General features: G+C 33.9%; 15 protein-coding genes, 1 non-coding gene and 2 pseudogenes across 18 annotated transcripts, besides 3 other annotated features; 11 read left to right on the forward strand and 7 right to left on the reverse strand.

The window, feature by feature from the left end:
* Positions 1-81: 81 nt before the first annotated feature.
* TVAGG3_0511510 (deaminase protein) lies at positions 82-972 on the reverse strand (the record flags this gene model as incomplete). Its single annotated transcript, XM_001312743.1, has 1 exon — positions 390-905. The coding sequence occupies one exon, from the start codon at positions 903-905 to the stop codon at positions 390-392; it is 516 nt and encodes a 171-aa protein (XP_001312744.1).
* A 39-nt stretch (positions 973-1011) lies between these two features.
* On the reverse strand, positions 1012-1083 carry TVAGG3_0511520. Its single transcript has one exon. It is a non-coding gene; the product is annotated as a tRNA-Val (tRNA).
* Positions 1084-1245: 162 nt separating this feature from the next.
* Positions 1246-2503: a mobile genetic element.
* Positions 2504-24781: a mobile genetic element.
* On the forward strand, positions 3023-3253 carry TVAGG3_0511550 (uncharacterized protein; the record flags this gene model as incomplete). The annotated part of the gene is made up of 1 exon (XM_001312741.2): positions 3023-3253. A coding segment is annotated over one exon (231 nt), but the record flags the coding sequence as incomplete, so codon positions are not given.
* Positions 4123-5004, reverse strand: TVAGG3_0511560 (uncharacterized protein; the record flags this gene model as incomplete). Its single annotated transcript, XM_051236956.1, has 1 exon — positions 4123-5004. One exon carries the CDS (start codon positions 5002-5004, stop codon positions 4123-4125), a length of 882 nt encoding a protein of 293 aa, XP_051094780.1.
* Positions 6330-6944, forward strand: TVAGG3_0511570 (uncharacterized protein; the record flags this gene model as incomplete). Its single annotated transcript, XM_051236957.1, has 1 exon — positions 6330-6944. One exon carries the CDS (start codon positions 6330-6332, stop codon positions 6942-6944), a length of 615 nt encoding a protein of 204 aa, XP_051094781.1.
* Positions 7141-7821, reverse strand: TVAGG3_0511580 (uncharacterized protein; the record flags this gene model as incomplete). Its single annotated transcript, XM_051236958.1, has 1 exon — positions 7141-7821. The coding sequence occupies one exon, from the start codon at positions 7819-7821 to the stop codon at positions 7141-7143; it is 681 nt and encodes a 226-aa protein (XP_051094782.1).
* Positions 9657-10487, forward strand: TVAGG3_0511590 (keratin-associated protein family; the record flags this gene model as incomplete). The annotated part of the gene is made up of 1 exon (XM_051236959.1): positions 9657-10487. A coding segment is annotated over one exon (831 nt), but the record flags the coding sequence as incomplete, so codon positions are not given.
* Positions 10511-10963, forward strand: TVAGG3_0511600 (phage tail repeat-like family; the record flags this gene model as incomplete). The annotated part of the gene is made up of 1 exon (XM_051236960.1): positions 10511-10963. The coding sequence occupies one exon, from the start codon at positions 10511-10513 to the stop codon at positions 10961-10963; it is 453 nt and encodes a 150-aa protein (XP_051094784.1).
* TVAGG3_0511610 (integrase core domain containing protein family) lies at positions 11004-12089 on the forward strand (the record flags this gene model as incomplete). The annotated part of the gene is made up of 1 exon (XM_051236961.1): positions 11004-12089. One exon carries the CDS (start codon positions 11004-11006, stop codon positions 12087-12089), a length of 1086 nt encoding a protein of 361 aa, XP_051094785.1.
* Positions 14402-15094, forward strand: TVAGG3_0511620 (KilA, N-terminal/APSES-type HTH, DNA-binding family; the record flags this gene model as incomplete). Its single annotated transcript, XM_051236962.1, has 1 exon — positions 14402-15094. The coding sequence occupies one exon, from the start codon at positions 14402-14404 to the stop codon at positions 15092-15094; it is 693 nt and encodes a 230-aa protein (XP_051094786.1).
* Positions 15511-15790, reverse strand: TVAGG3_0511630 (uncharacterized protein; the record flags this gene model as incomplete). The annotated part of the gene is made up of 1 exon (XM_051236963.1): positions 15511-15790. A coding segment is annotated over one exon (280 nt), but the record flags the coding sequence as incomplete, so codon positions are not given.
* On the forward strand, positions 16126-18061 carry TVAGG3_0511640 (annotated as a pseudogene). Its single transcript has one exon. A coding segment is annotated over exon 1 (1936 nt).
* On the forward strand, positions 18720-19697 carry TVAGG3_0511650 (organellar and viral DNA polymerase type B; the record flags this gene model as incomplete). Its single annotated transcript, XM_051236964.1, has 1 exon — positions 18720-19697. The coding sequence occupies one exon, from the start codon at positions 18720-18722 to the stop codon at positions 19695-19697; it is 978 nt and encodes a 325-aa protein (XP_051094788.1).
* Positions 20711-20982, reverse strand: TVAGG3_0511660 (uncharacterized protein; the record flags this gene model as incomplete). The annotated part of the gene is made up of 1 exon (XM_051236965.1): positions 20711-20982. A coding segment is annotated over one exon (272 nt), but the record flags the coding sequence as incomplete, so codon positions are not given.
* Positions 21028-21455, forward strand: TVAGG3_0511670 (annotated as a pseudogene). Its single transcript has one exon. A coding segment is annotated over exon 1 (428 nt).
* TVAGG3_0511680 (uncharacterized protein) lies at positions 21792-21890 on the forward strand (the record flags this gene model as incomplete). The annotated part of the gene is made up of 1 exon (XM_051236966.1): positions 21792-21890. A coding segment is annotated over one exon (99 nt), but the record flags the coding sequence as incomplete, so codon positions are not given.
* Positions 23086-23544, forward strand: TVAGG3_0511690 (repellent protein 1 family; the record flags this gene model as incomplete). Its single annotated transcript, XM_001297768.2, has 1 exon — positions 23086-23544. One exon carries the CDS (start codon positions 23086-23088, stop codon positions 23542-23544), a length of 459 nt encoding a protein of 152 aa, XP_001297769.2.
* On the reverse strand, positions 23984-24418 carry TVAGG3_0511700 (uncharacterized protein; the record flags this gene model as incomplete). The annotated part of the gene is made up of 1 exon (XM_001297769.1): positions 23984-24418. The coding sequence occupies one exon, from the start codon at positions 24416-24418 to the stop codon at positions 23984-23986; it is 435 nt and encodes a 144-aa protein (XP_001297770.1).
* Positions 24782-25048: part of a mobile genetic element that runs on past the window's edge.

Raw genomic sequence — 25048 nt, forward strand, 5'->3', positions numbered from 1 at the left:
ACCATGCCATATAACCAATAAGAAGAGTAATGGTATGCTCCTTTTGATATGTTTTAGAATTGTGAGAGATAATTGGTAAATCTTTATCATTATATAAAATGTAATTGCTCTAAAATGATCCAACTTCATGAACCAAGTGCCTGTTGAAAAACTCTTAAAAAAATGGAAAAAATTTTTAACAACATAAGAAAAATAACAAAATTATTACTTAGCATGATTTGAAATACCTTGATCTCAAGGTGTAAATCAATATTATGTAATCCATATATTGAATTCTTAAAAAAACAGATCAAAATATTATCAAATCTCCAGAAATCTGAGAATAAACTTATTCTGGATAATGACTTCATCATGATAAACCTTATACACTGTGCAGATAATATAAAAAATCATTGTAACTTGGGATTTGGACGCCCATAAAAACGACGAAGTGCTTCGATTGCTTCTTCACCGAGAACCCCCGATATTACATCATAACTTGGTAACGATGGCATAATTTCATGTGTATGAATATTGTAAACAGATCCACAACCACCAAAACGATCGTTCAAACAGCCATAAACTACTCTAGGGATGCCCATCATCTTTATTGCACTTGCACACATAATGCAAGGCTCACATGTAACATATAAAGTTGATTCTTTTAAAATTTGTTTATAATCACTACGAGATTCCTTTAAATGCTTAAACGTGACTAACTCTGCATGCCTTGTAGCATCATTTTTTGCATTTGTTTGATTGCCTCCGCTTGCGATTACTTGACCATTATGAATAATAACGCATCCAACAGCAACTTCACCAGCATCAAAAGCATCATCAGCTGCTTTTAATGCTAATTGCATATATTTCTCGTGCATTTCGCGCTCTTGGGGATCTTTAATTTCATCGAATGAAATTGTAGTCATGAATTTTTTGAAAAGAAAAATTTTAGAACCATGAAATACAACATGATATCTAATATTTAAAAAAAACTAATAGTGAAAAATAAAAATTCAATTTTTAACAAAAAACTGTCCCTGGCCGGAGTCGAACCGGCATCCCAACCGTGTGAAAGTTGGATCCTAACCGCTAGAACACAGAGACTTATACAATTTTAATCGTTTAGAAGAGTATATAATATAAAATTAAACTTTTTAAATTCTTGCGATCTTTATTTATTTTAAAATAAAGTATGAAAATCAATTTAGTTAGCACGAATAAGCTACATATTTGGTCAAGCTCTCTGATTTTTACTGCTAAAAAAATGAGAAAGGGACAGACTAGCCCATTGTCACTTTTTAATTTAGCAAATGAACGCTTATGGAGTGGAGTTTTTGGGTAAATCTGATTTGCTTATAAATGAAATAAAATCAAAAGAAACCATATTGGCATTATATTATGCAAAAATAAATGATCTTACTTAGTACTTTTAAAGTTAATTTCAGAAAAAATTTGACACAATGGTATCCGGCACATACAAGTGGTGTACAACCAAAATATAAGTTGGTTTAAACATATATTGCTATATCTCATGATCTTCCTTAGTACTTTTAAAGTTAATTTCAGAAAAAAATTGACACAATGGTATCCGGCACATACAAGTGGTGTACAACCAAAATATAAGTTGGTTTAAACATATATTGCTATATCTCATGATCTTCCTTAGTACTTTTAAAGTTAATTTCAGAAAAAAATTGACACAATGGTATCCGGCACATACAAGTGGTGTACAACCAAAATTTCATATCCCTAGTTTTACATTTATGTTTAGTTTTATTTCACCTAATTTTCAAAGATCATAATTGAATTAGATGGCCAAGCTATTCAAAACACGACCAAGCTTATCAAAATAAGACCAATATATTCAAAATTCTTTATTCTTTCAAATCATTTCATTTTAATGCAGATCCAAGATCACGAACTCACATATATCGAGTTGCTTAAGTATCGAGTGCAACAAGAAATCCAAGCAGGTTGTAGTTATTCATATAAAACTAGGAAAGAAAGAAATCAAATCCAATTTAATTGTAAGTGGCCGAATTGTCCATGTCGCTTCCTTGTTGATACACTTCCCGATGACAAGTACCACATACGAAAATGTATTAACACCCACAATCATTCTGCCCCTTTTCCAAACAAATCACAACAAATTACATCATATTTTTATAGATCCTATTTAACAAGATATTTTGAATCAAATCAAGACCGTGTTTACGCACAATTAAGGTGTTTCAAAGATCTTAATATCCCATTTGATAGTGGGATCATTCCGGAAATGTTTCGACAATCTACAGATGCTTTAAAAAAGTTTTCTAAACGCCTTCATGCAATCAATACCCGTTTCTCAGCGGATGATGTTACATCTCTTGCAATTTTTGTCGACATGGTTAAGAGTCATTCTCCAGATGATCTCATCGAGTTTATTCACGAGCCAGATCGTATGATTTTCTATTACGCCCCATTCGAAGCAAATGCTTTTTCACATCAAATACAAACTTATCACATTGATTCCACTTATAAGCTCAGTTAGTATGACTATCTTCAGTACTGTGGCACTGCACGCCTCCGTACACGACTTAGTGGTTTTGACACTTTACAAAACCGTTAACGTATATTTTACAACACAACCATAACACCAACTTAACCTTAAATATTTACAAAGCCGCCAACCACTAACGACTTCACTAACGACTTCACTAACGACTTCACTAACGAATTCACTAACGACTTCACTAACGACTTCACTAACGAATTCACTAACGAATTCACTACCGTCCTCACTAAATAAAAAATAAACTTATTTTTATTTTTTTTAAATTTTTTATTTCATTACAAAGACATGTCCGACTACATTTACTATGACTCTTTCCCAGAACGTTTCCGTGAACTATTCAAAACTCAAGTAAAACTGAGAAACATGCATTTTAACAAAGACAGACCCATTGACGATGAAAGAAACCCTGAATATATTATAATACCTTATGATGCTAAATTTATTGCATACATTCCTTATGGTCGCAGAGGAACGAAAACTATTTCAACAAAGACGAAAAATTATTTCTGGAGCGATGAAGAAAATTGCCTTATCTACATAAATGCATACTTAAATAAAGCTACATATTGTACAAAAGAAGGTTGGACTGGATTTGAGCTCTACATATACGACGACGATGGAAACAGACGTTGTGTATACCCATACGATAATATGTACCATTGTTTTCATCAAGCATTAAACGAATACATAGTCAGTAAGGGTCTCATTCCTGTTGAGTAGATATGCTTTATTTTTGTTCTGTCATTTATATAAAAATTAATGATATCACCACCCTCACACGTATGAAAACATAGCACAAAAATAATTTTAGGTGAAGTGGTGAAATCTCACCTCTTTTTTCACCTGTTTTTTCACCCTTGAATTCATTGCTTTATAACTCTCTTCCTTGGTTTCTTTTTAGTTGCTTTCTTAACATCTGTCTCCAACTTGACTGTCTTTCTTCTTCGTCCGTAATGATACCAATTACTTCCACCAGTCAATGGGTCAAATGGTCTTTTCGTAAGGGTTTCCATACATTCCATAGGGACCATACGGAAGAACTACTAGTGGAGAAGAAACATTTTCTTTAGTTCCATCGACTCTATTTAAATGCATTGTTTCACCTTTCATCTGGTCATTAAAGTCTTTTGCATGTTTTGCAAAACTCATCGTCCTTTCCTAAAGCATTTTCGACTCAGTCGCAACCAAATTGGATGCTTTATTTATGAGCCCTATTTTATTTAATCTTAACTTCTTTGCAACCCAGCCTCCAATCTTCCTTTATTTGCATCTAATGTCTTCGAAACCCTTCCTCCACTCATTTTATTTACTGCGTCATAAGCTCCAAGTGCTTTTGCTCCAAATGCTAATGCTTTTGTTCCCATTGCTCCTAAAGCTGCCCAAACTACCATTTACACCATATTAAAATCATCTCTCTTCAATATTATCTCATAAAAGTTCTCATTACTGGAGAAAGTCAATGAAACATAAACATTCTCATTCATAAACTTCTTTCTTATCTCATCTATTCTCAATAAAATGTCTGAACAATTGCTAACATCTTCTACAACAGTTATTTCATCATGAATGACCTTCAAGAACAAACTCATTTAATATGCAATTAAAATCATCTCAATAATGAGTCCATCCTTTCCATCTTTAGGTAGCACAACATCTTTCATTGAAGAAGGTTCGACAAGTCTTATGTTAAACTTACTGACAAAGTTTGTTATACTATAATGCTTCGGCGGCGAATACATGTAGTTTGAAAGACATAATATAGATTCTTCAGCAAATTCACTTATACTGGATTTTATAACAATGTTCTCACGAGACCAAATACCACCAATTGACAATTTTGTAAGCAATCCTGCTGAACCTTCTACTGTAAACGTCGATGGTAACATTCCACGAAGGTCATCTATTGACATCTTTGAGTCACTGAATTTAAAGATTTTCTTAAAGCAATCGTCATTATCTAACCATGCAATAGCTTTGAAGTTTTCATTCGAATATACATCTGCTTCATTAAATGTAAATCCTGACTTCTTTGCAGAGACGACTTTAAAATCTATTGCATTTGTTTCAAAATTATATGCTATGGTAACTTCTGAAGGTAATGGGTGTCCTTCTGCAGTAAGTTGTTCTTTCACTACCGTTTGAAGCTTTGTGTTAAAAACTTTCATGTCATCTCCTGTATCTAAGTTCACATACACAGCAACAGGGAAACTATCTTGCTTCTTTGTTTCATCATTATATCTCAAAACATTAAAGTTCTTCAATAATATTGTTCTTCCTGCTGGAATACTTCTAACTTGTCTTATTTCAATAGCTTTCTCACCTCCTACATACTCTACCCAGTGTCTTGGATATTCATAAGTATACTGACTTTCTTGAATTTTGGTTGGTTTCATCATAACGTGTTCATAGTATATCTTTATACTCTTGTCAGTTAGACTCGGTGCTATGTTCTGAATATTTCTGACTTGCATTTTTAATGGAGATAAAATGAAGCATTTAATACATGACGTAGATGAAGACATGAATGAAACTACAGACAAACTTAACTCTTCTCTTATTCTTCCTTTCAGCAAAGATTATGAATTCTGTTCAAATGGTGTGTATTTCTATTGTGGAAAGATGGGGTCAGGTAAGACATTTAACCTCATTCGTCATATACTCATAACAGAGCGTTTAGGTAAAGACTCTTACTATGACCAAATCATTATATCAGCAACTTCAGACTCTATGGATTCAACAGCGAAAACATTTATGTCAAAATTTCAAGCCTCTGTCGTTAAAGTTCCAGACAGTGAACTCATTGAATTTCTTCAACGTTACATTCGACGTAAGAGAAATATTATGCCATCGTAGAGTTCATACAGTCAGGAATGCAAAAGACTTCTGAGGAGATGGAAAGAATTATTGACAAACACCACTTACGTCAGTACTCAGGAGTTTACGATATGAAACGACTGACAAACTACATTCTATCAAAACTTTCAAAATACCCCTTCAAAAAGTATCCTTCAAACACTCTGCTCGTTTGTGACGACTTCGCCGGAAAAGGTTTAGTGTCAAACCAGACTCACCATTAGCTAACATCATAACTAAAGTCAGACATTACCATTTAACTGTAGCAATACTTATGCAAACATGGCGTTTTCTTGCTTTAAACATAAAACGTCTCATAACTGACTTCGTTATCTTTCAAGGTTTCTCACGCTATGATATTGAACTCATTTGGAAACAGTCAGGTATAACATTACCTTTTGAAGAAATTTGGGAAGCATATAAGTCTCTCATCTCTCCTCGTTCATACCTTGAGATTCATATCATGACTAATACCATTAAAGTCAAAAATATTCCATGGGAACGACCAACATTGTTTTAAAGTTAACCTATCAATTGACTGATGGTAAACAAATTCCATGCATCTCTGTCGCCATTTCTGTTAATATTTTTGCTGTCATTCATATCATCCACTTCCCCATCCGTTAGCTTTTGAGGATATGCGTTAGAATAGCTGTTCTTAAATGAAGGCTTTTCACCTTTGAGAGCATAAACTCTATAACTTTCTGCAGACTTTATGTTTGAACCTCCTGAGCCATCATTGACATAAATTTTTATAGGCTTCCACCCTTTGTTCATATTCCTGCTTCTTCCCTTAGCTCTTTTGTTCAGTAGTTCTACGTCTTTATACACAGCTCCTGTCTCAGTGAATTCAACAATATTTTCATTCGTTAGCTTTACATTCAAACCCTTGTCGAGTATATTGTTCATTTCATACATATAAAAGGTTTTTATTCTATATGAAATGAGAAGCAAATCCATCTTAGCTGGTGCTGTTAATGTTCCAATTGAACCAACATCAAATGTTGACTCACGAACGACAAACAATATTGTCATAAAGAACTATAGTTCAGAGTGTTTGAAAGAAAAAGAACCAGAACTTAAGTCGGTGAATTTAAACTCAGCTTCAAACGCTAACGCTACATCAGATGTTAAGTTAGAGTATCCACCACTGGACCAAGTTCTTTCAAGAGAAGCCAACGACAACCCTTACACAAATGTTCAAACAAATCCTTCAGATAACGTAGACCATTACCTTCTTCAGTTATATCAAACAATATTACTCAAAGACGATAAGAAGCTTTTGGTAAATCTTATAAGTAAGAACCAAATAATTCTAACAAAGGAGGACCTTGAAAATGTTATCTCACGAATAACAGGGAAACAATGTGTCATTGACTATCTCGACCCTGAAATCGAATGCTGTGGTCAAACGCCAATATTCATGAAAATAGGTAACATCCGCATCATTGAAACACCAGGAACTACAGGAGTTGAGTTTAAGTATAAATATTCGAACGAGTATACAAAACTTTCAACAGAATATAAACTTTGCTTGAAATATGTTTTAGTAAATTAAAGCAACTTATAGTATCTATCCAAAACTTCTTCAACAGTATCGAATTCATCTTCATAATGCAAACCTAATCTTATTGACTTGGTGCAGTTTTCACTAACACAATATTTTTCTGTTCTCTTGACTGACATAACTAACTCATTTGTTTCATCAAACAACAACAACCAAAGTTCATGACCTAATACATAACATTTATACTTTATATTTTTAGCTCTGAGTTCTCTTGTAAGCTGTTGCATTTAATATTTTCTAAAAAGTCAACTTCAACAGTCATTCGCACTGGTGCCTTCAGTTCTACAGGCTCTCCTTGAAAGTCAACAAGTCTGAATTGCATGTCTTTCAAATTATGAGGACTAATGCGAACCCATTTACCTAAATGAGTTGCTATGACAGGAACGTTTGGAATGAACATTGAATTTACTTCATAACAGAAGGATTTATATTCTACTGAACCTTTACTATTAACTCCTGAAATACCTGTGACATTAGCTATTTTTGACTCAATGTACAAACAATTGCCATAACATACATATGGAACAGATTTCATCTCAATCGTTTTGTCAACACTTTTCAAAGGAAATGTCATATGGTATGCTCCCAAAAGAAGTTGTACTCTATGACTCATTCGTGTTATCTTAAACTCCTTCGCATAACTGAACTTCAAAACTCCTGCAATAAGTTTAACATTCATTAAGTTTTCTTCGTTATCCTTGTTTATTGTAGTATTTATGAGAGCATTTAACACTCCAGCTAATGTTTCCATCTTATATTCTACATTATTGTGAAATCTTATTTCGTGCTTCTTTCCATCTATTTCAATCTCCATGAAATCTGTTTCGTCAGTTATAACGAATGAAGCAATAGTATTAAAGTCAACCATTCTGAATGCAAGTGGCTCATTCTGTAGACCTAAGTTTGTTTGTAGTTTTACTGTCCCGTATTCGTTCGGGTATGTACTTTGCAAATAGAACAACATTTTATTCTCATTAAAATATGAGTATAGCTGCATATGCGTATGAAGCTGACAGAGCTAAACGTTTATATTTTGGTCAATACTCTCTCACACTTACTGACAAATATATTGTTATCAGTGATGGAAATACTGAGAAATATATAACATGGAAGGACTATGAAAAGTTTGACCCAATTTTAACTCCATGTACTATGCCATTCATAAAGGACGGTGAAGTTGTCATGAAGAACGACACAACAGTATATAAGTCTGTTCATGAAGCGTTAGAATATATGTTGAATTATAATCCCGAAAGATTTGACCCAAGCACTACGCCATGTGCAATGCCTTTTATTAAGGATAGTGAAATCGTAAGGGTTCCGAATTCAACGGTTTATACTGCTGTTCAAAACAGTTTACAAAACATTTTAGCGAATATCTTTAATTCAGAAACTACAGAAATAAAATTACCATATATAACAGATGCTAAAGAAATTAAATCAAAAACGACAACATTATTTACGTCACTTAATGATTTAATGACTTATATCATTAATATTCCTGCACCAACTACAGCATTTGATCCAAACTCGACGGTTTGCAGTGTACCTTTCATAAATGACAGTTCAGTAATTGTTTTAAGGGATTCAACAGTTAATGAATCATTAAAGGCTTCATTAATGAAAATCATTGATTTTAACTCATTCATGAATACATATAATTCATTCATTAATGTTTCATACACTTCTAAAGAAGGTGAGCCAAAAACTATAGATAAAGCGGTGTATGAAATAAAAGCACCAATGACGAAATTGAATTCGTTAACTTTTGATGGTGATAGTTCCGTTAACAGCATGACATCCGGAAAAACGATTTTAACGAAAGAATATTTAAAATCTCATGTTAGTGAGTTCGTTGAAATTGAAAAAGCAGGTGGAATTAAGTTCGATCCACTGAATTTCATTTTCAGCTTAGCGAATGCGGGTATTAATTTTGCTGAATGGACAACAATACAGAGTGAAATAAATGCAATATGGACGTTTTTGGGGTCAAAAGCGGGAATGGGTGAGCTTGTAAATGCTGCAAGAACATTAGGTGAAACAGGAAATTTTGTAGATGGTTTTAAAAGACTTGTTTCAAATGTTTTAACAAACACAAAGAAATTATTTAGATATACCGTACATAACGGACGGATTTTCGAACAGGTAGCAACAAACCCTCCGGTTATGACTGCGTTGATGATGGTTAGAGACATAAAGCCGCGTAACGACGGAAACGAAGAAGAGAAGAAACCAGAGGATACTGGTCGGGTTATTCGAGACATTAAAAACGTGTATCCTGAAGTTATTGATTTATTTAGAGGCGTTAATGATTCGATTTCAAAACATTCTATAACCCTCGATGAAGAGAATAAATTAACAGATTATATATTCGTCATTATTGCAGAACTAATGAAGAGAATAAATGAAAAAGGTATAGCTGATATCATTAATGTAAGCGATGTAATGATGAAAAGAAATTTTGACTCATTATTTACAAAACCGAAAACAGAATATAGTCTTTATGATGTAATTACGGAATTAATGAAGAAAATAAATGATAATAAGAGTTCTGGAGGAAGAGTTGAATTAGAAGTGAATGATGTTAATGAGAAATTAGATAATAAAGCAGATAAAAACCATGTTCATTATATAAGTTCAGATGAACAGATTATAACGGACTACCATGGATATTTAACACGAACTGAAGAAGTGAAGACGGAAGATGTTAATGAAAGAAGATATAAATACATTCGTGCTAAAGGTTATGACATACACTGTACTGTACAGTATGACACAAGTAAAGCACCAGAAGCATTTGGTTATAACGATGAAATTTATGCTTCTAGTTTCTCTGTTAACGGTGTATTAGTTGAACCAAGATTTACTTTGAGAGTTAAGTCAAAAATAACCGTTGAAGATGCTATTAAAAGTAAAGCTGACAAAGATGAACTTGACGCAACGAACAAAGTTTTGAAATCTCATAAACACAATATCTCCGATATAAATGAACTTCAAGCTACATTAAATAGTAAAGCTGACAAAGATGAACTTGACGCAACGAACAAAGTTTTGAAATCTCATAAACACAATATCTCCGATATAAATGAACTTCAAGCTACATTAAATAGTAAAGCAGATAAGAACCATACACATGAATCCTTCACTACTGTTAGAGCAGACGATGTAATATTGAACTATACCCTTGGTTCAAGTGCACCTTCATTAAATCCGAGTACAAGCGTAAAAGATACACTAAACAATTTAGATAACAGATGTATGAACATTGAAGGTCATGCCAGAAACTTTGAAGCATACGAACTACCAGCAATGTTAGATAAGAAAGCCGACAAAACTTATGTAGATGAAAATTATGCAAAGAAGTCGGAAGTAAATGCTGCGCTTAATGGAAAAGCCGACAAGAACCATACACATGAAGAATTTCAAACAATCAAGATTAAAGAAATTAAAGCATGCATCGAAATAGTAACAAAAACAGGAAGAAACGGTTTAATAACAAACAACATAATATTAAAGATGGCAATAAAGTTATAAACGTTAAACATGAGCTTCAAACAATGAAAGCTCAGGTTATTCAAACCATATATCCTGTTGGTTCTATTTATACGTCAATGAATTCAACAAATCCAGAAACAGTTTTAGGTTTTGGTACGTGGCAGCAGATTGTAGACAAATTCTTATACTGTGCTAACTCTTCAAAGCAAACAGGTGGTTCGAAGAAAATTAAAGAAGCAAACCTTCCACCGCACACTCATACAGGAACGACAAACACAACAGGAAATCATTCACATTCAATAACAAAAAGAGGTTATATAAATCTTGCAGCGGGTTCGGATAGATGGGGAATGAATAGATATGATATCACAACTGACCCAGTAGATTCAAGCACAGGTATTTTCTGTGGAACCGCAGGAAATCATTCACATACATTTACAACAAATCCAACAGGCTCGGGTGAAGATTATATGCCACCTTATATGACAGTTTATGCATGGTACCGCGTTCAATGAACGCGCTTGAGCCTAGAATAAAATCTTTATTTTTACATAAATGAGTTTGAAAGAAGTATTCGAACAACATCCATGGAGGTCATTTAAGAAGTTCAATGAAGCAGCAAAAAGTTGGGGATTTACTAACAGAGCTGAAGTGAAAAGGTTCTTTGACAAAAATGTTGTACATCAAACAAAAATAAACCCTTACGACTACTTTTTACCAATTTACTCCAACACTCCCGACGCATACCAATTTGACACTCTCATTCAAAGCAGAAATGGAGGACATAAACCATTCCTCATCTTCATTAATGTTAACACTCGTAAAGCATATGCATATCCAATGAGGAATAAAGGAACTCGTGAAGTGTTAAGAGTTTTACAAAAGTTTGTAGCAGAACATAGCCCAAGTACTTTAACATCAGACCAAGACAGTGCATACCTCAGCAATGAAATCACAGATTTTCTCATTAAGCATAACATAACTCACTACACTACTGAAGACCATAACCATAACATACTCGGCATCATAAACCGCTTCATAAGGACTCTCAGAGATTTAAATCAAGAGCGAGACTTTACCGAAGAAACAATGAAACATTTTCTCGAAGTATATAATTCCTCAACACATTCTACAACAGGACATACACCAAATTCAATGACACAACAACAAGAAGAAAAGTATATACAAAAGAAACGAAGCCAAACACAAAATATCAGAAATTCAACACAATTTACCCTCATTCCTGGTACAAAAGTTCGTGTAGTTCTTGACGACAAACCGTTGACAAAGAAACGTTTAAGGTTAAGTCGAAATTATTATATCGTAGACTCTACGCAAGGTAATGGATATCTTATAAAAGCTGCCGACGACTCCATTGCATTTTACCCTCGACATAAATTAGTTGAAAGTAGTAATGGCAAACTTGCTGAAACCATTGACGAAGCAAAGCGAGGAGTGGTTATTGAAATACTTGGCTATAACACAAACGATGACACTTATAAAGTAAGATATGAAGGAGGCGTTGAAGATGTTATACCATCTAAGAACTTGAGAGAATCTAAACCAACACATCTGGGACCATTAGAGCGGGAGTACTGGAAAGACAAAAATATGCCAGAAAGAATAAGAAAGTTCTTCTAAACTTTTTCGTTAGATGTAAATCAGACAAAAATATATTTTAGGTGAAGAGGTGAGATTTCACCTCTTTTTTCACCTGTTTTTTCACCCTCACCGCTTAGCGGCTCAGACCCTTTGGGTCTCGTGAATTTTCATGAATTTCCTTAAGATAGAAAAAATAAAGTTAGTTTTATTTTTATTTATTTTTTTATTTTGTATAAAAGATATGATTTCAACAATCGGCACAACAACAATTCAAACAACTACAGCACCAAACTCGCTAGTCATGAATCCTACGTCAATGTTGGTAGAGATGAAAAGCTTTATTCCTTCTTCATATACTTTTGAGACAGAAATACAAAGAATTAAGCAAGAACTTTTAACAAGTAATTTAGACTGTAGTGCGAAAGATGAAACAAATGAACAGTATCTTTATGACATGCAGGACATTATTGACCATTTACCCAAATTGCCTGAAATTCAGCAGCAAAAACTAACTATTCATGAATTCGATGAAATAGAAGTGAAACCAACTGATTCAGTAGAAATAAAGAAGTTCATACGTAAAGTAAACTATGAATTCCTTGGTTTTCATTGCAACCATAAAGTTATAAACAAAGATTGCGACATGGTATATAAGAACATCTCTGACATATATAAATCTGGGGAGTTTAAGACATACGACAACTTTGTTTCATTAGTTGCTGAATGTGTATGGCAGATAAGAGATAAAGATAAAAGATGTAAAATATGGAATGGACAAATAAAACCAACAACTTTTGAGTTAAAGAAAACCATTGACGCCTTAGTTTTCTAGCAGGTCAAATTTCAATGTATAACGCAAAAATGAATCCGCAATGTTCAAAATGTAAAGCAGCAATGAGGAAATATAACTACTCCGTCAAAGAGATAGAACGTATGAGAAACGACTATGCTGACTTAAAGAAAGAAGTAGAGAAACCAGCAGACGATAAAATGGACATGTTAGCATTTCTGAACAAAAACTATCCAACAGCTGACGATTTCCTTCTATCTGACGTCAAGAAGAAGTATAAAGAAACTTTCGACATTGTTAAAACTTTTGACATACTGACAGAAGAAATAGAAGCTACGAAATTGTTTAGAATTTCAAATATACATCGTACAATTCATGTAAAACGCTTATAAAATAACTGGGGTGAAAAATTAGGTGAGAAAGGAGGTGAAATCTCACCTCTTCACCTAAAATATATTTTTATTGAATTCAGCAACAAAATTCTGAGTAAAATAATTTTTAGGGCATGTGTCAAACCGTTGAGTTTTCACAAAATTTAAAAAATAACGTTTACCATGTAAAACGCTTATAAAATAACTGGGGTGAAAAATTAGGTGAGAAAACAGGTGAAATCTCACCTCTTCACCTAAAAATATTTTTATTGAATTCAGCAACAAAAATAATGAATTTCATTAGTTAGAAAAATAACGCTAATTTTATTTTTTTATTTTGTATGTAAGAACAGTAATGACAAACATTGAGTTTGAAACAGTTAGAAAGATTGACAATGACACCAAAGTGGTTAGAATAGGTGATTTAAACGTAAGATACTCAAAGAAATACAACAAATATTCTTTGTCAGACATTATATCTCCATCTGGAAAGAAAACAAACGACTGGGTTAGAAATGCTTCAACTCAGAAAATTTTGACAAGAAATCCTGAGCTTATGATATCAGTAGCATTTCATGGAACAAGAGCATATCTTATAGACAAAAGTCTTATACCAATAGTTTTGTTATGGTTAGGCCCAGTTGTTGGATATAACTTCATAACTTATGGTTCATTCGACTCAGAACGTTGCAGTGAAGGCTTACTTTACATCGTTCAGAAACCGAAGGACTTCAATACAAAGAGATATAAGATAGGAAGAACATATAATATAACTCAAAGATATGACAGTACAGTCAATAGAGTCAAGGTTGTGTTCGTTAATGATATGAGAGCTGCTGAAACAGAACTGCTTGAAGTTTTTGAGAAAATGTATGGTGCTCCCATGAAAGGTAAAGAAACGTTTGAAGTAGATGAGATAGATAAAGCTATAAAATTATTTGACGAAGTTGCTGAAAAATACATGTAAAGCGTTTATTTTTAACATTTCTTTAACACAGAAAAATAAAGTTAGTTTTATTTTTATTTATTTTTTTATTTTGTATGTAAGAACAGATATGTCAACATCAGAGAACACAACAACTGCTATCGTTCATGAAGCCATAAATGAAGAATACGAGTACATACAATATAACAAACAACTTCGCCTCATTCGTTCGGTCAAAGATGACATGTACCAAATGCAAAGTATAATGAATGCTCTTCGTTCTACAAAGCAATCATATCATTGGTTTGAAAACCAACAGACAAAAGAACTTTTAGAAGAATTTCCTCATATGATTGCTTCCCTCGGAAAACCGAGAGAAGAGATTCCGTACGAAAATCGCAAGAATTTGGCTCCTGGTTTGAAAGGATATTATGTTCATAGACTTTTAGTAAATGCTGTAGCAATGTGGGCTTCACCTCGTTATGCTTGTTATATTTTCATGATGTTAGATGAACTATATAAAGCAGAACGTGGAGAGATGGAAAAGAAACTTCAAGCAAAAAATGAAGTCATTGAATCCAAAGACAAAAGCATACAGAATAGAATACCGCGTTCAGTACCAAAAGGAAAGGAAAAGAGTTATAAGTATATGATATATACTGAAGAGTTGGAGAAAGAAGAAGATAAAGATATGGTTATGTTGCATTTAGTCAGAAGAAACAACAAGAGCTTTTATGACCTCGCTAAAATATATAAATCTGACAGAAACTGGTTCTATCGTGAAAACTTACCGATTTCAATGACTCCGAATGAGCAAATAAAGGAAATTGTCAAAAATACTCTTCCTCAAACACATTATGATATTAGAGGTTGTACAATACTTACATTCAAAGAAGACTTACCGCTACTGAAGGAAAAAATAACAGAATATTTCGATAACTTCAAAGAGGAAGAATAAAAAAATCTAAGCTATATTTTTTATAAAATTTATCTCATATGAAAGAACATGAATTTAGAATATTCGGAACTCATGACAGAAGAAGAGAACGAACAACATGTAAAAGATTATGCAAAATTTCTGAAGGTATATAAAGCTTATGAAAAAGCGTATGAAAAGTTTATACATTGGGGAATTGTTGTAAAATGTCGATATGAAGACTAACCAAAAATATATTTTTGCTTAAATGACGTCAGGGTCAATTTCTTCAACCATTTCACTTCCTTCGTCAATGTCAATAGAAGCTTCTTCAACCTTTGGTAAGAATTTCTGTATAACATCTTTGTTCGTTATTGTCTTCAGAGATGAAGGATAATATTTCACATTTGTTTCACACTTCTTATATTCTTTCTGTTCGGAAAGATTCATAGCAATACTGAAGAAGTCAATGTTAGAGTTCTTTATGACAGTATAATGAGTATCTTTGACATTCACGAAGAAACTCTTTTGTTTCAAAACTACTGCTAACTCTTGTGAAGTATAACGTTTGCGGTCAATGACAATAGCTAATGGTCTGACATACTGACCGAACTTAGATTCTTTCACAAACTTCTTGTTAAAGATAACATTGACGTTTGAAGCACCATTGAACTCATTCTTGATGGCAGTAGCGAGAGCATTGTATGAAAAGAACTTGCAATCTTGCATGTGTTTCATTATAATAAAAAGTTCGAAATATTTTAAAACTAGCCTTAAAAAATCTAAGCTAATTTTTTTCTAAGAAATTTTTTTATTTCCTACTAAAGATGTATCGGAAGTTGTCTAAGTTAGAACACTCGGAAATAAAACAACTTCTTACAGAAGCTAACATAGATGTTGCAAAACATTACGCGACAAACAAAAAATCACTCGCTGACATCCTCAATGACTACAATGGTGAAATAACTTATGATAGAATTCATGAGTTCATAAATGCAAGAGCATTTCCTTTAAATGACGTTGCTATTGATTTATATCATAGACGTTCAGTACCTCATGAAGTAAGAAGAGAAATGTTTGACATAACAAATGCAAACGTTGGTCATACTCGTAAAGCTCTTTCGCATGATGTTCGTCAAGAGATGTTTGAACTTACGAACTCAAACGTTGGTGAAACACGAAAGAGAGACGACACACTGAAACAACAGAGAAGAGAGATGTTTAAAAGTGCTATAGAACAAGTTCGCAAAGCTAACGATGTCATTCGTTCCATTGACGACAAACCAAAAGAAGGTGAGAGATGGTTAAAGAAAGATGAAGAGAATAGGAAGAGAAATGTGAAGTCAGGCAATAGACTCATTGACTTTAACATCGAAGCTTTAGATGAACCAAACAGAGACTACTTACACAAACATTTCGGTAAGGTTTTCATGAGACTCTTAGAGAAGATTAAAATAAACTCCCAACAAAGATGGATGGTATGTTATAAACTTGGTGGAAAGTATGAATGTTCTACGTTAAACCTCAATAATATTGGAACATTACTACATCAGCTCTTGAAGGAGAACTTTATATCAGAGATAGAAGCAAATGCTGCAGGTATTGTTGAAATGCACTATGACTTCTTCTTGACAAACATAAAGAATCTTACCGAAATAAAGATGTATGATTTAACAGAATATGAAGGCTTAACGATGTCAGATGTAAAGAAAGGCAAACCAAAAAAGAGACCATATAGAGATGAAAGCACACTGACAGAAAGACAGAAAAGATTATTGAACAGACTTAAACAAACAGGAGATAAACAAGATATAGATGACTTCTGGAATGAAATCCTTGGTGAAAAGAAGTTTTATAAGAAGAGAAGCGGTCAGTTCTGGAAGTATCTTTGCACATTACCTATAAATCTTGAACGCTACCAAATCTTCAATGAACTGAACAAAAGAACTGCAACACTTATGACAGAAGACAATTGTTTCGTTTATGCTTGTTCAGGCTGGAGTAAATGAAGAAACTATTGACCACATGAGAGAAGTCATTCGTGTTAGAGACTTTCCTCAAAGTAAAGTACAAGAAATTTCCGACGCAACAGGTATAGCATTCAATGTTACCATTGGTTATTTCAATGACTCCAAAGATAACAGAATAATTCACTACATACCAAAAGAATGTGAAACTGCTCGAACTATTGACTTACTTCTTGTTGAACACCACTACATGCTAAATGAAAGATTACCAATGACAACATATTTCATTCGCAACTATATAGAAATCTTGAAGGAGTGTGGTGGAATGAACATTGAGAAACAGATGAAGATTTATACAAAGAGAGAGAACAAATATGTAGTTCGTTATGATAGAACAACACCGTTATGGGATGTTATGAAAACATTGTGGGAGTGCAAATATTTCGAACCTATTTCTTATGGAGAACTTTTCACATATACGACTGACTTATATAAACAGAACCTTGCACCATTTAAAGATTTGACATATGCTCCAAAGTATTGTGTACAACTGAAGAAGAAAGCCGAGTCAAAAGAAGTAAATAAAAATAAGTGCAAGTTCATTCCTGAGCACGTTTTCTTTGCTGACTTTGAGTGCAGTAGATGGCTTTCATAAAGCTTTTAACATCTGTTATGACAGTGAAGATGGTTCAGTGAGTGAAAGCATTTGGGGTCAAACTGTGCAACAGAATTTTTGGAACGACTTCCTGACAAGAGTTTAATATATTTCCATAACCTCAGTTATGATATAAACTTCATCTTAAGACACATGACAGAAGTGAAAGGAACTCCCATCATTAAAGGTTCACGAACAATGCAAATAACTGGCTTATATAAAGGAAGGGCAATTATTATAAAAGACTCTTACAGTGTTATAAATAAGAAGCTTAAACTATTTCCTGCTATGTTTAACTTACAAACAGGACCGAAAGAAGTATTTCCATACAACTACTACAGCAGTTTTGTTAGCAAATGACAACAGAACTGGTGTCATTTCTGAAGCGTGTAAGTTTGTCAAGGATGCAGATACATTCATGAAAAACATAGATTCCATCAAAGGTTGCAGAATAGATGAAAACCACTTCGACTTAGAAAAATATAGCACGTTTTACTGCAAACAAGATGTAAGAATTTTAAGAGAAGGTTTTGTAAAGTTCCGCAATGACTTAATGAAAGAGTTTGATTTAAACGTTTATGACTACGTTAGTATTTGTTCTATTGCTAACAAATTGTTTGAGAACAGAGTATACTTCCCGAATGGAAATCTTTATGACCTCTCAAATAAACCAAGAGAGTTTATTTCGAGATGCATTCAAGGTGGAAGATGTATGTTATCAGATAACATTAAACAAAAGAGCAAAAAGAAACTCATTGCTGACTTCGACGCTGTTTCATTATATCCATCAGCAATTGCAAGACTTTATACTTTAGAAGGAATTCCAAAGGTTATGAAGAAAGAAATGTTAAGCACAGAGTATCTCATGAGACATTTATTCAATGACGACCAAAAGGAACCCATTGGTGAAAAGTTTATGTCTGGCTTCTTTGTTCTCATTAAGATAACAGAGATTGGAATACATAGACACTTTCCTTTAATAGTTTGTGACCCTGAACTAAATCCAGAACTTAACGTTCCCAGAAGTTCAAACACTTGCTGTTTAATGTATGTTGACCATATAACATTACAAGACCTCATAAAATATCAAGGTGTCAAATGTGAAGTGTTGCAAGGATACTATTACGATGGAAACAGAGATATTAGAATAAGAGATGAAGTAAAGAAGTTGTTTGAGTTAAGGTTAAAGTATAAGAAAGAAGGAAATCCTTTGCAAGAAAATATAAAGCTCATTCTGAACAGTATTTATGGCAAAACTATTCTATCTCCTATTGAGTCAAAAATAACCATAGTAAATGACAAAGATGCTATAAGATATGCCATCAGAAACTACAACCATATAGTGAAGTTCGAAGGTTTGGATGGTTCAGATAAAACTATTTTCAAGCTAACGAAAAGCATTTGCAGACACTTTAACTTCTGTCCACTTGGTGTTAATATTCTGTCTATGTCGAAGAGAATAATGTGTGAAGTATTCTGTACTGCTGAGGACTTAGGAATGGACATCTTTTATAGCGATACGGACGGTATGCATCTCTACAATGAAGATATCCCTCGTTTAGCTGAAGAGTTTGAGAAACGTTATGGAAGAGTTCTCATTGGTAAAAACCTTGGTCAATTTCATAGCGACTTTGCAGAAATCACAAAAGATAAACAAAGTTTAGCATACAAGTCAATATTTTGTGGAAAGAAGACCTACATAGACTTACTCACTAACGATTTAAATGAAGTTGCATTTCACTGCAGAATGAAAGGCGTGAAGCAAGATGTTATTGCTTTAACCGCTAATGAAATGTTTCCTGAAGCTATACAATGCTATTACAATGAAGATAAAGGTTTAATGGTTCCGCAAGGAACATATGACAAAGACTCTGAGTTCAGTTTAATGAAACTTTACAAAGCACTTCATGACGGTCAAGAGATTGGATTTGACTTATGTAAGTCATGTCAACCTTGCTTTGAAGAGAAGTTTAACTTCTCAATAACGACTAAAACAAGCTTTATTCGTAAGTTGAAGTTCTGAGGTCATTTATTTTTGTCAGCAATGAGGTCATGAATGAGGTCAGCAATGAGGTCATGAATGAGGTCAGCAATGAGGTCATTTATTTTTGTCAGCAATGAGGTCATTCGTGATAAAAATAAAGCTAGCGTAGATTTTACAATACTGCGATGGTAGAGTTTAAGAGTTGTGCTTCAATGTAGAGACAGTCCTTATGGTCTGGAGGTAAGAACACTGGGCAGTTATGGTCATGAGTGGAGAACATGTCTATCCAAAACTCACGATTGAAGCCAGTTAATTTATAGTATTTAGGGTTAGGAAGTGGTGAAGTTCTTGTATGACCAATGAACTCATTTTCAACTCCCTTACTTAAGTTTGAATATAATATAGCTTGCTTTCTATCCCAAATGCCAGGTGTTACAATCTTTGAAAATTCATTTTTCCTCGGAAGCATTGCATCATAATTGAAAACATTCTTGAAATCATCACTTGGTTCAGAGATTTGAAATCTTATACGTAATGGATTTTCTTTCTCTTTAGCGACTTCATTGAATGGTGAGAATACAATGAATTACAGTCATGAGTTCCATCTTCATTTTCATTAAATTCATAATGAAAGTCTATAAGTTGTGGCGACTACCTTCTTCTTTCAGTTGTGCAAGAAACTCACGTAAAGGCTGTAAAGTTTGTACTTCAATGTTGAACTTTTTCTCGAACATCTCATTAAATGAAATCATACATTGCAACAATGTTGTATCGTCTTTAAAGTATTTGTATATGTGAATGTTTTGGGCGCTTAAAGACTGTTCGTCATTTTCTATCTCGACTTGAAGTATAAAGTCAACCTTTCTGAAAGCACGTGTTATATACATATTTGTTATGCCAATGTACTTCTCTTCATTTATGTTCACAATCCAGTCTGTTGGAAACTTAAACGTTACTCTGTTCCCCTTTATTTTGACGTCAGGGTTTTCACTACTGAACGCAACAGTTAAAGGTATTTGTCTATACATTTAATTCGGATAAAAATAAACCATTTACTCTTTCTTTGCTTCAGCTTCTTTAGCTTTTTGTTCTTCCTTTGCTTTTGCTTCTTCTCTAGCTTTTTTGCCAGCAAACGTGGGTTCTTTTGTCTTCCAGCAGCTAATGCAGCAAGTTGTTTTTCACTAAGTTTTCTCTTTGGTCTCTCTGGCTTTTGTTCTTGTTTTTGTTCCTTCAGTTCGGATAAAATTTGCTCGCGAATTTCTTTCTTCAATGCTTCAACATCTATGACCCCTTGGGTCTTGTCCGTATGACTTGTCTGAGTCATTTGACTGCGGATAAAAATCTAACTTAAAACTTTAACCGATGTAAAATGAGCTTGTCAAAATCAGAGCGAGAGTCTATTATATTAAATGACGCCAGAGGAATACAACATCCTTTCTATTATGTAAGTCAGAGTAAAGATGGTAAAATATATGTAAGAAAAAGAAAGGTTCCATTAGCGAATGCAGAGGGCGACAACATTAAGGTGCATGGCACCGAGGGTGAAGCCCATATAAAACCTTCTGTTCAAACTGAGCCACCAAAAGAACAAGAAGAAAAGAAGCCAGATGTACTTTCAACAACGAACCAAGAGCTTATTGCAAAGTTCGTGAATTTCATTGAAAAGCAAACCGAGTCAAAGAACCCTGACCCACCAGTGAAAGAAGTTGAGACAAAAGAGAATGTACAGTTCATTGAAAATGTCAAAAACAACTTCCACCACGAATGCCAAGAAGAAGAGTGAGAATAATGAAGTAAATAGATATTTTTATCTGAAGTAAATACATGCAGAACGAACAGCTAAACGAATTTACTCCAGCAGAGCATATTCATCAGATTCGCTCATATTTCGATATCATAGACAATGCAGTTCAAATTGGTGACACTAATAGAAAATATTCTGACGCAAAGATTCCATCACAACCTGGAACTGCTAAAGATAACACATGGGTAACATTCAATCTCTCACCTCCTGGTGAAAATATGTTGGACCTTTACAATACATTCATTACGTATAAAATGGAAGGTCAATTTATTGCAGATAAAGAAATTGGTTCAGGTTCAATAAAACAAACCCACCAGGATTTTGGATTGGTTTCGATGACGCTTTCTATGCAGTTGCTGGATATCAAATCCTTGCAAATGGTCGTATCGTATATTCTCAAGACAACGCAAGAGAAGAAGCATATATAACTTCAAACTCACAAACTACCGAACAAATAAAGAAAGTAGATGTTTTCTCAAAGACTCGACATGAAGATGTATGGAGTCATTCGGGAACATGCAGAACAGGACAAATTGTTAGTGGTCCAATTACAGCAGGAAAATCATTTGATTTTAAGCTTCGTTTAAGAATTCCTGTTAGAAGATTCCTTCCATTAGAAGCTATAAGATTTATTCCTGCATTTGCTGGTAACATTCAGCTTAAAGTAAAGTTCAGTAGCGACGCATTACAATGCACATCTATATCTGTAAATGATATCATTGCTTTCAATCCAACTCTTAAAGTTGCATTTGCTTCAGATTCAAATCCACTGACAAATAAATTTGTTCCATGGAATGAACCATTCACTATGATAACGAAGGCAGTAGAAGCTAGTGGAACAGTTACTATTACAACTGTAACCCAGCAACTATTTCGAACAAGATGGATTTTAATGAATGTTTCATTCATCCAAAGTCATTCTCTTTAGACCCTAACATTTATACAGAACTTGTAGAACATTATACAAACAAGGCTTTATGTTTTCCTGTTAAAGTTATGGATTGGATTCCTATGGACGGTTCATTCTCAAAGAATACAGATAGTTCAAGTGCAACATTTACAGCAGCTTATACGCCTATTAATGTTAAAAGTATTTGGGCACTATTTAGAAAGAAAGACAACTATTATGTTAATTTTGAGAACCCTAAGTTTAAATATCTTCAGCTTTCCATGGGAGCTTATGGAAATATGCCTGCAGAACCTGAAAAATCATATGGACCTGTATTTTATGAAATGGTTGCGAACGCTTGCAATACAAACAATGATATGATAGGATTTAATGAAGATGTTATGAGGTCATTGGTGGATGATGGTAGTGTGGAACATAAATGGGATAGCTATGACAACACACATTTCTTATGTGGTTTTCCAACTGAAGTGGACTTTTGCTTCCAGCAGGGTCAAACATCTACTGCTCCAATAACATACAAATTGTCTGTTAAAGGACCTATTGAACTAGCAACTGAAAATGTACCAAAGCCACTTATTGGATTTATGAGGGATTGTTGCTTTGCCATTCAGGTGCGTGCTAATGGCATACCAATAATAAGACTTGACGACTATAACTTAGCTGCGGACGACAGTGAGGAATAAAGGATGAACGTTTATTTTTAAAGATTATAAATGAGTTCTTCATCAAGCTCTCGTGAACCTTCACCATCTGTGAAACAAACTTTACCAAACAATTATGGAGCACCTATTGAATATTTCTTACGAGCTGCACAATGGCAAAGAGCAGTCTCACCAAGGTTAGGTGTTCCACCAGCTCCTGTCAAAAATAGCATTTGGTCAAGTCCCTATATAATATATGGTCTCCCACTAGGTTTGCTAGCTACAGCAGGAGCAGTAATGATGTTGAAAAGAAATAAAGCAAATGTTGTAAATAATACTGAAGTAGCTGAAGTTAAACAAACTCCGACACCAACATCAAAACCAACGCCTTCACAAACAACACCTTCAATGACTCCTGAACCTATGAAAGTACAAACTCCTGTTCAAAAGTCAACTCCTAAACCGACTCGAACATATAAACCAGAACCTACTCCTCAAATAAATCGTAAAACTCCTGCGTTTCCTTACTGAAAAAATAATGTTATTTTTATTTAATATTAAAATTTTTATTTGATTGAAATGACGACTAAAGTCACTGAAGCAATGAAGCAAAAGTTTTTGGTAGAATACATTAAATCAGGAACTATTCCAGAAGGTTTTTACATTCATACTATGAAGGATGGTAGAGTTCAGTTTAGAAAGATAAAGCAACCATTAGATAAAGAAGGAATTTTGAGAAAGATTAAACTTCATGAGGACAACATTGCTGAACTTAGGAAGAAGTTAGAAGAGTTGGAGAAAGGAAGAGAGTTATAAAGCAATGAATTCAAGATGGTGAAAAACCAGGTGAAAAAAGAGGTGAGATTTCACCACTTCACTTAAACATTATTTTTGCGCTATGTTTTCATACGTGTGAGGGTGGTGATATCATTAATTTTTATATAAATGACAGAACAAAAATAAAGCATATCTACTCAACAGGAATGAGACCCTTACTGACTATGTATTCGTTTAATGCTTGATGAAAACAATGGTACATATTATCGTATGGGTATACACAACGTCTGTTTCCATCGTCGTCGTATATGTAGAGCTCAAATCCAGTCCAACCTTCTTTTGTACAATATGTAGCTTTATTTAAGTATGCACTTATGTAGATAAGGCAATTTTCTTCATCGCTCCAGAAATAATTTTTCGTCTTTGTTGAAATAGTTTTCGTTCCTCTACGTCCATAAGGAATGTATGCAATAAATTTAGCATCATAAGGTATTATAATATATTCAGGGTTTCTTTCATCGTCAATGGGTCTGTCTTTGTTAAAATGCATGTTTCTCAGTTTTACTTGAGTTTTGAATAGTTCACGGAAACGTTCTGGGAAAGAGTCATAGTAAATGTAGTCGGACATGTCTTTGTAATGAAATAAAAAATTTAAAAAAAATAAAAATAAGTTTATTTTTTATTTAGTGAGGACGGTAGTGAATTCGTTAGTGAAGTCGTTAGTGAATTCGTTAGTGAAGTCGTTAGTGAAGTCGTTAGTGAATTCGTTAGTGAAGTCGTTAGTGAATTCGTTAGTGAAGTCGTTAGTGAAGTCGTTAGTGAATTCGTTAGTGAAGTCGTTAGTGGTTAGCGGCTTTGTATATATTTAAGGTTAAGTTGGTGTTACGGTTGTGTTGTAAAATATACGTTAACGGTTTTGTAAAGTGTCAAAACCACTAAGTCGTGTACGGAGGCGCGCAGTGCCACAGTACTGAAGATAGTCATACTAACTAGCTCTTGCGCTCTTGCATACCATTTTATGCCGTCACTGGCAAATTCGCGGAATCAATTGTTTTTCCGTTTTTGTATTTTTTCGTTTGGCCCGACACAAGTGAAAATATACAAGTTTGTCTCACAGCATATTTTGGCTCCATCAATCGCGAACCATCTTATTTTTCAATGGACTGCGCACCTCAAATCACAAATGCTGTTGAAACAGCCATCCCCTTATGCCAGATCATTTGGTGTGGCGTTCATGTGTTGCGCGCTGTCATGAGAA

This window comes from Trichomonas vaginalis, chromosome II (genome assembly GCF_026262505.1).
Source record: "Trichomonas vaginalis G3 chromosome II, whole genome shotgun sequence".
Taxonomy (NCBI): Eukaryota; Parabasalia; order Trichomonadida; family Trichomonadidae; genus Trichomonas; species Trichomonas vaginalis.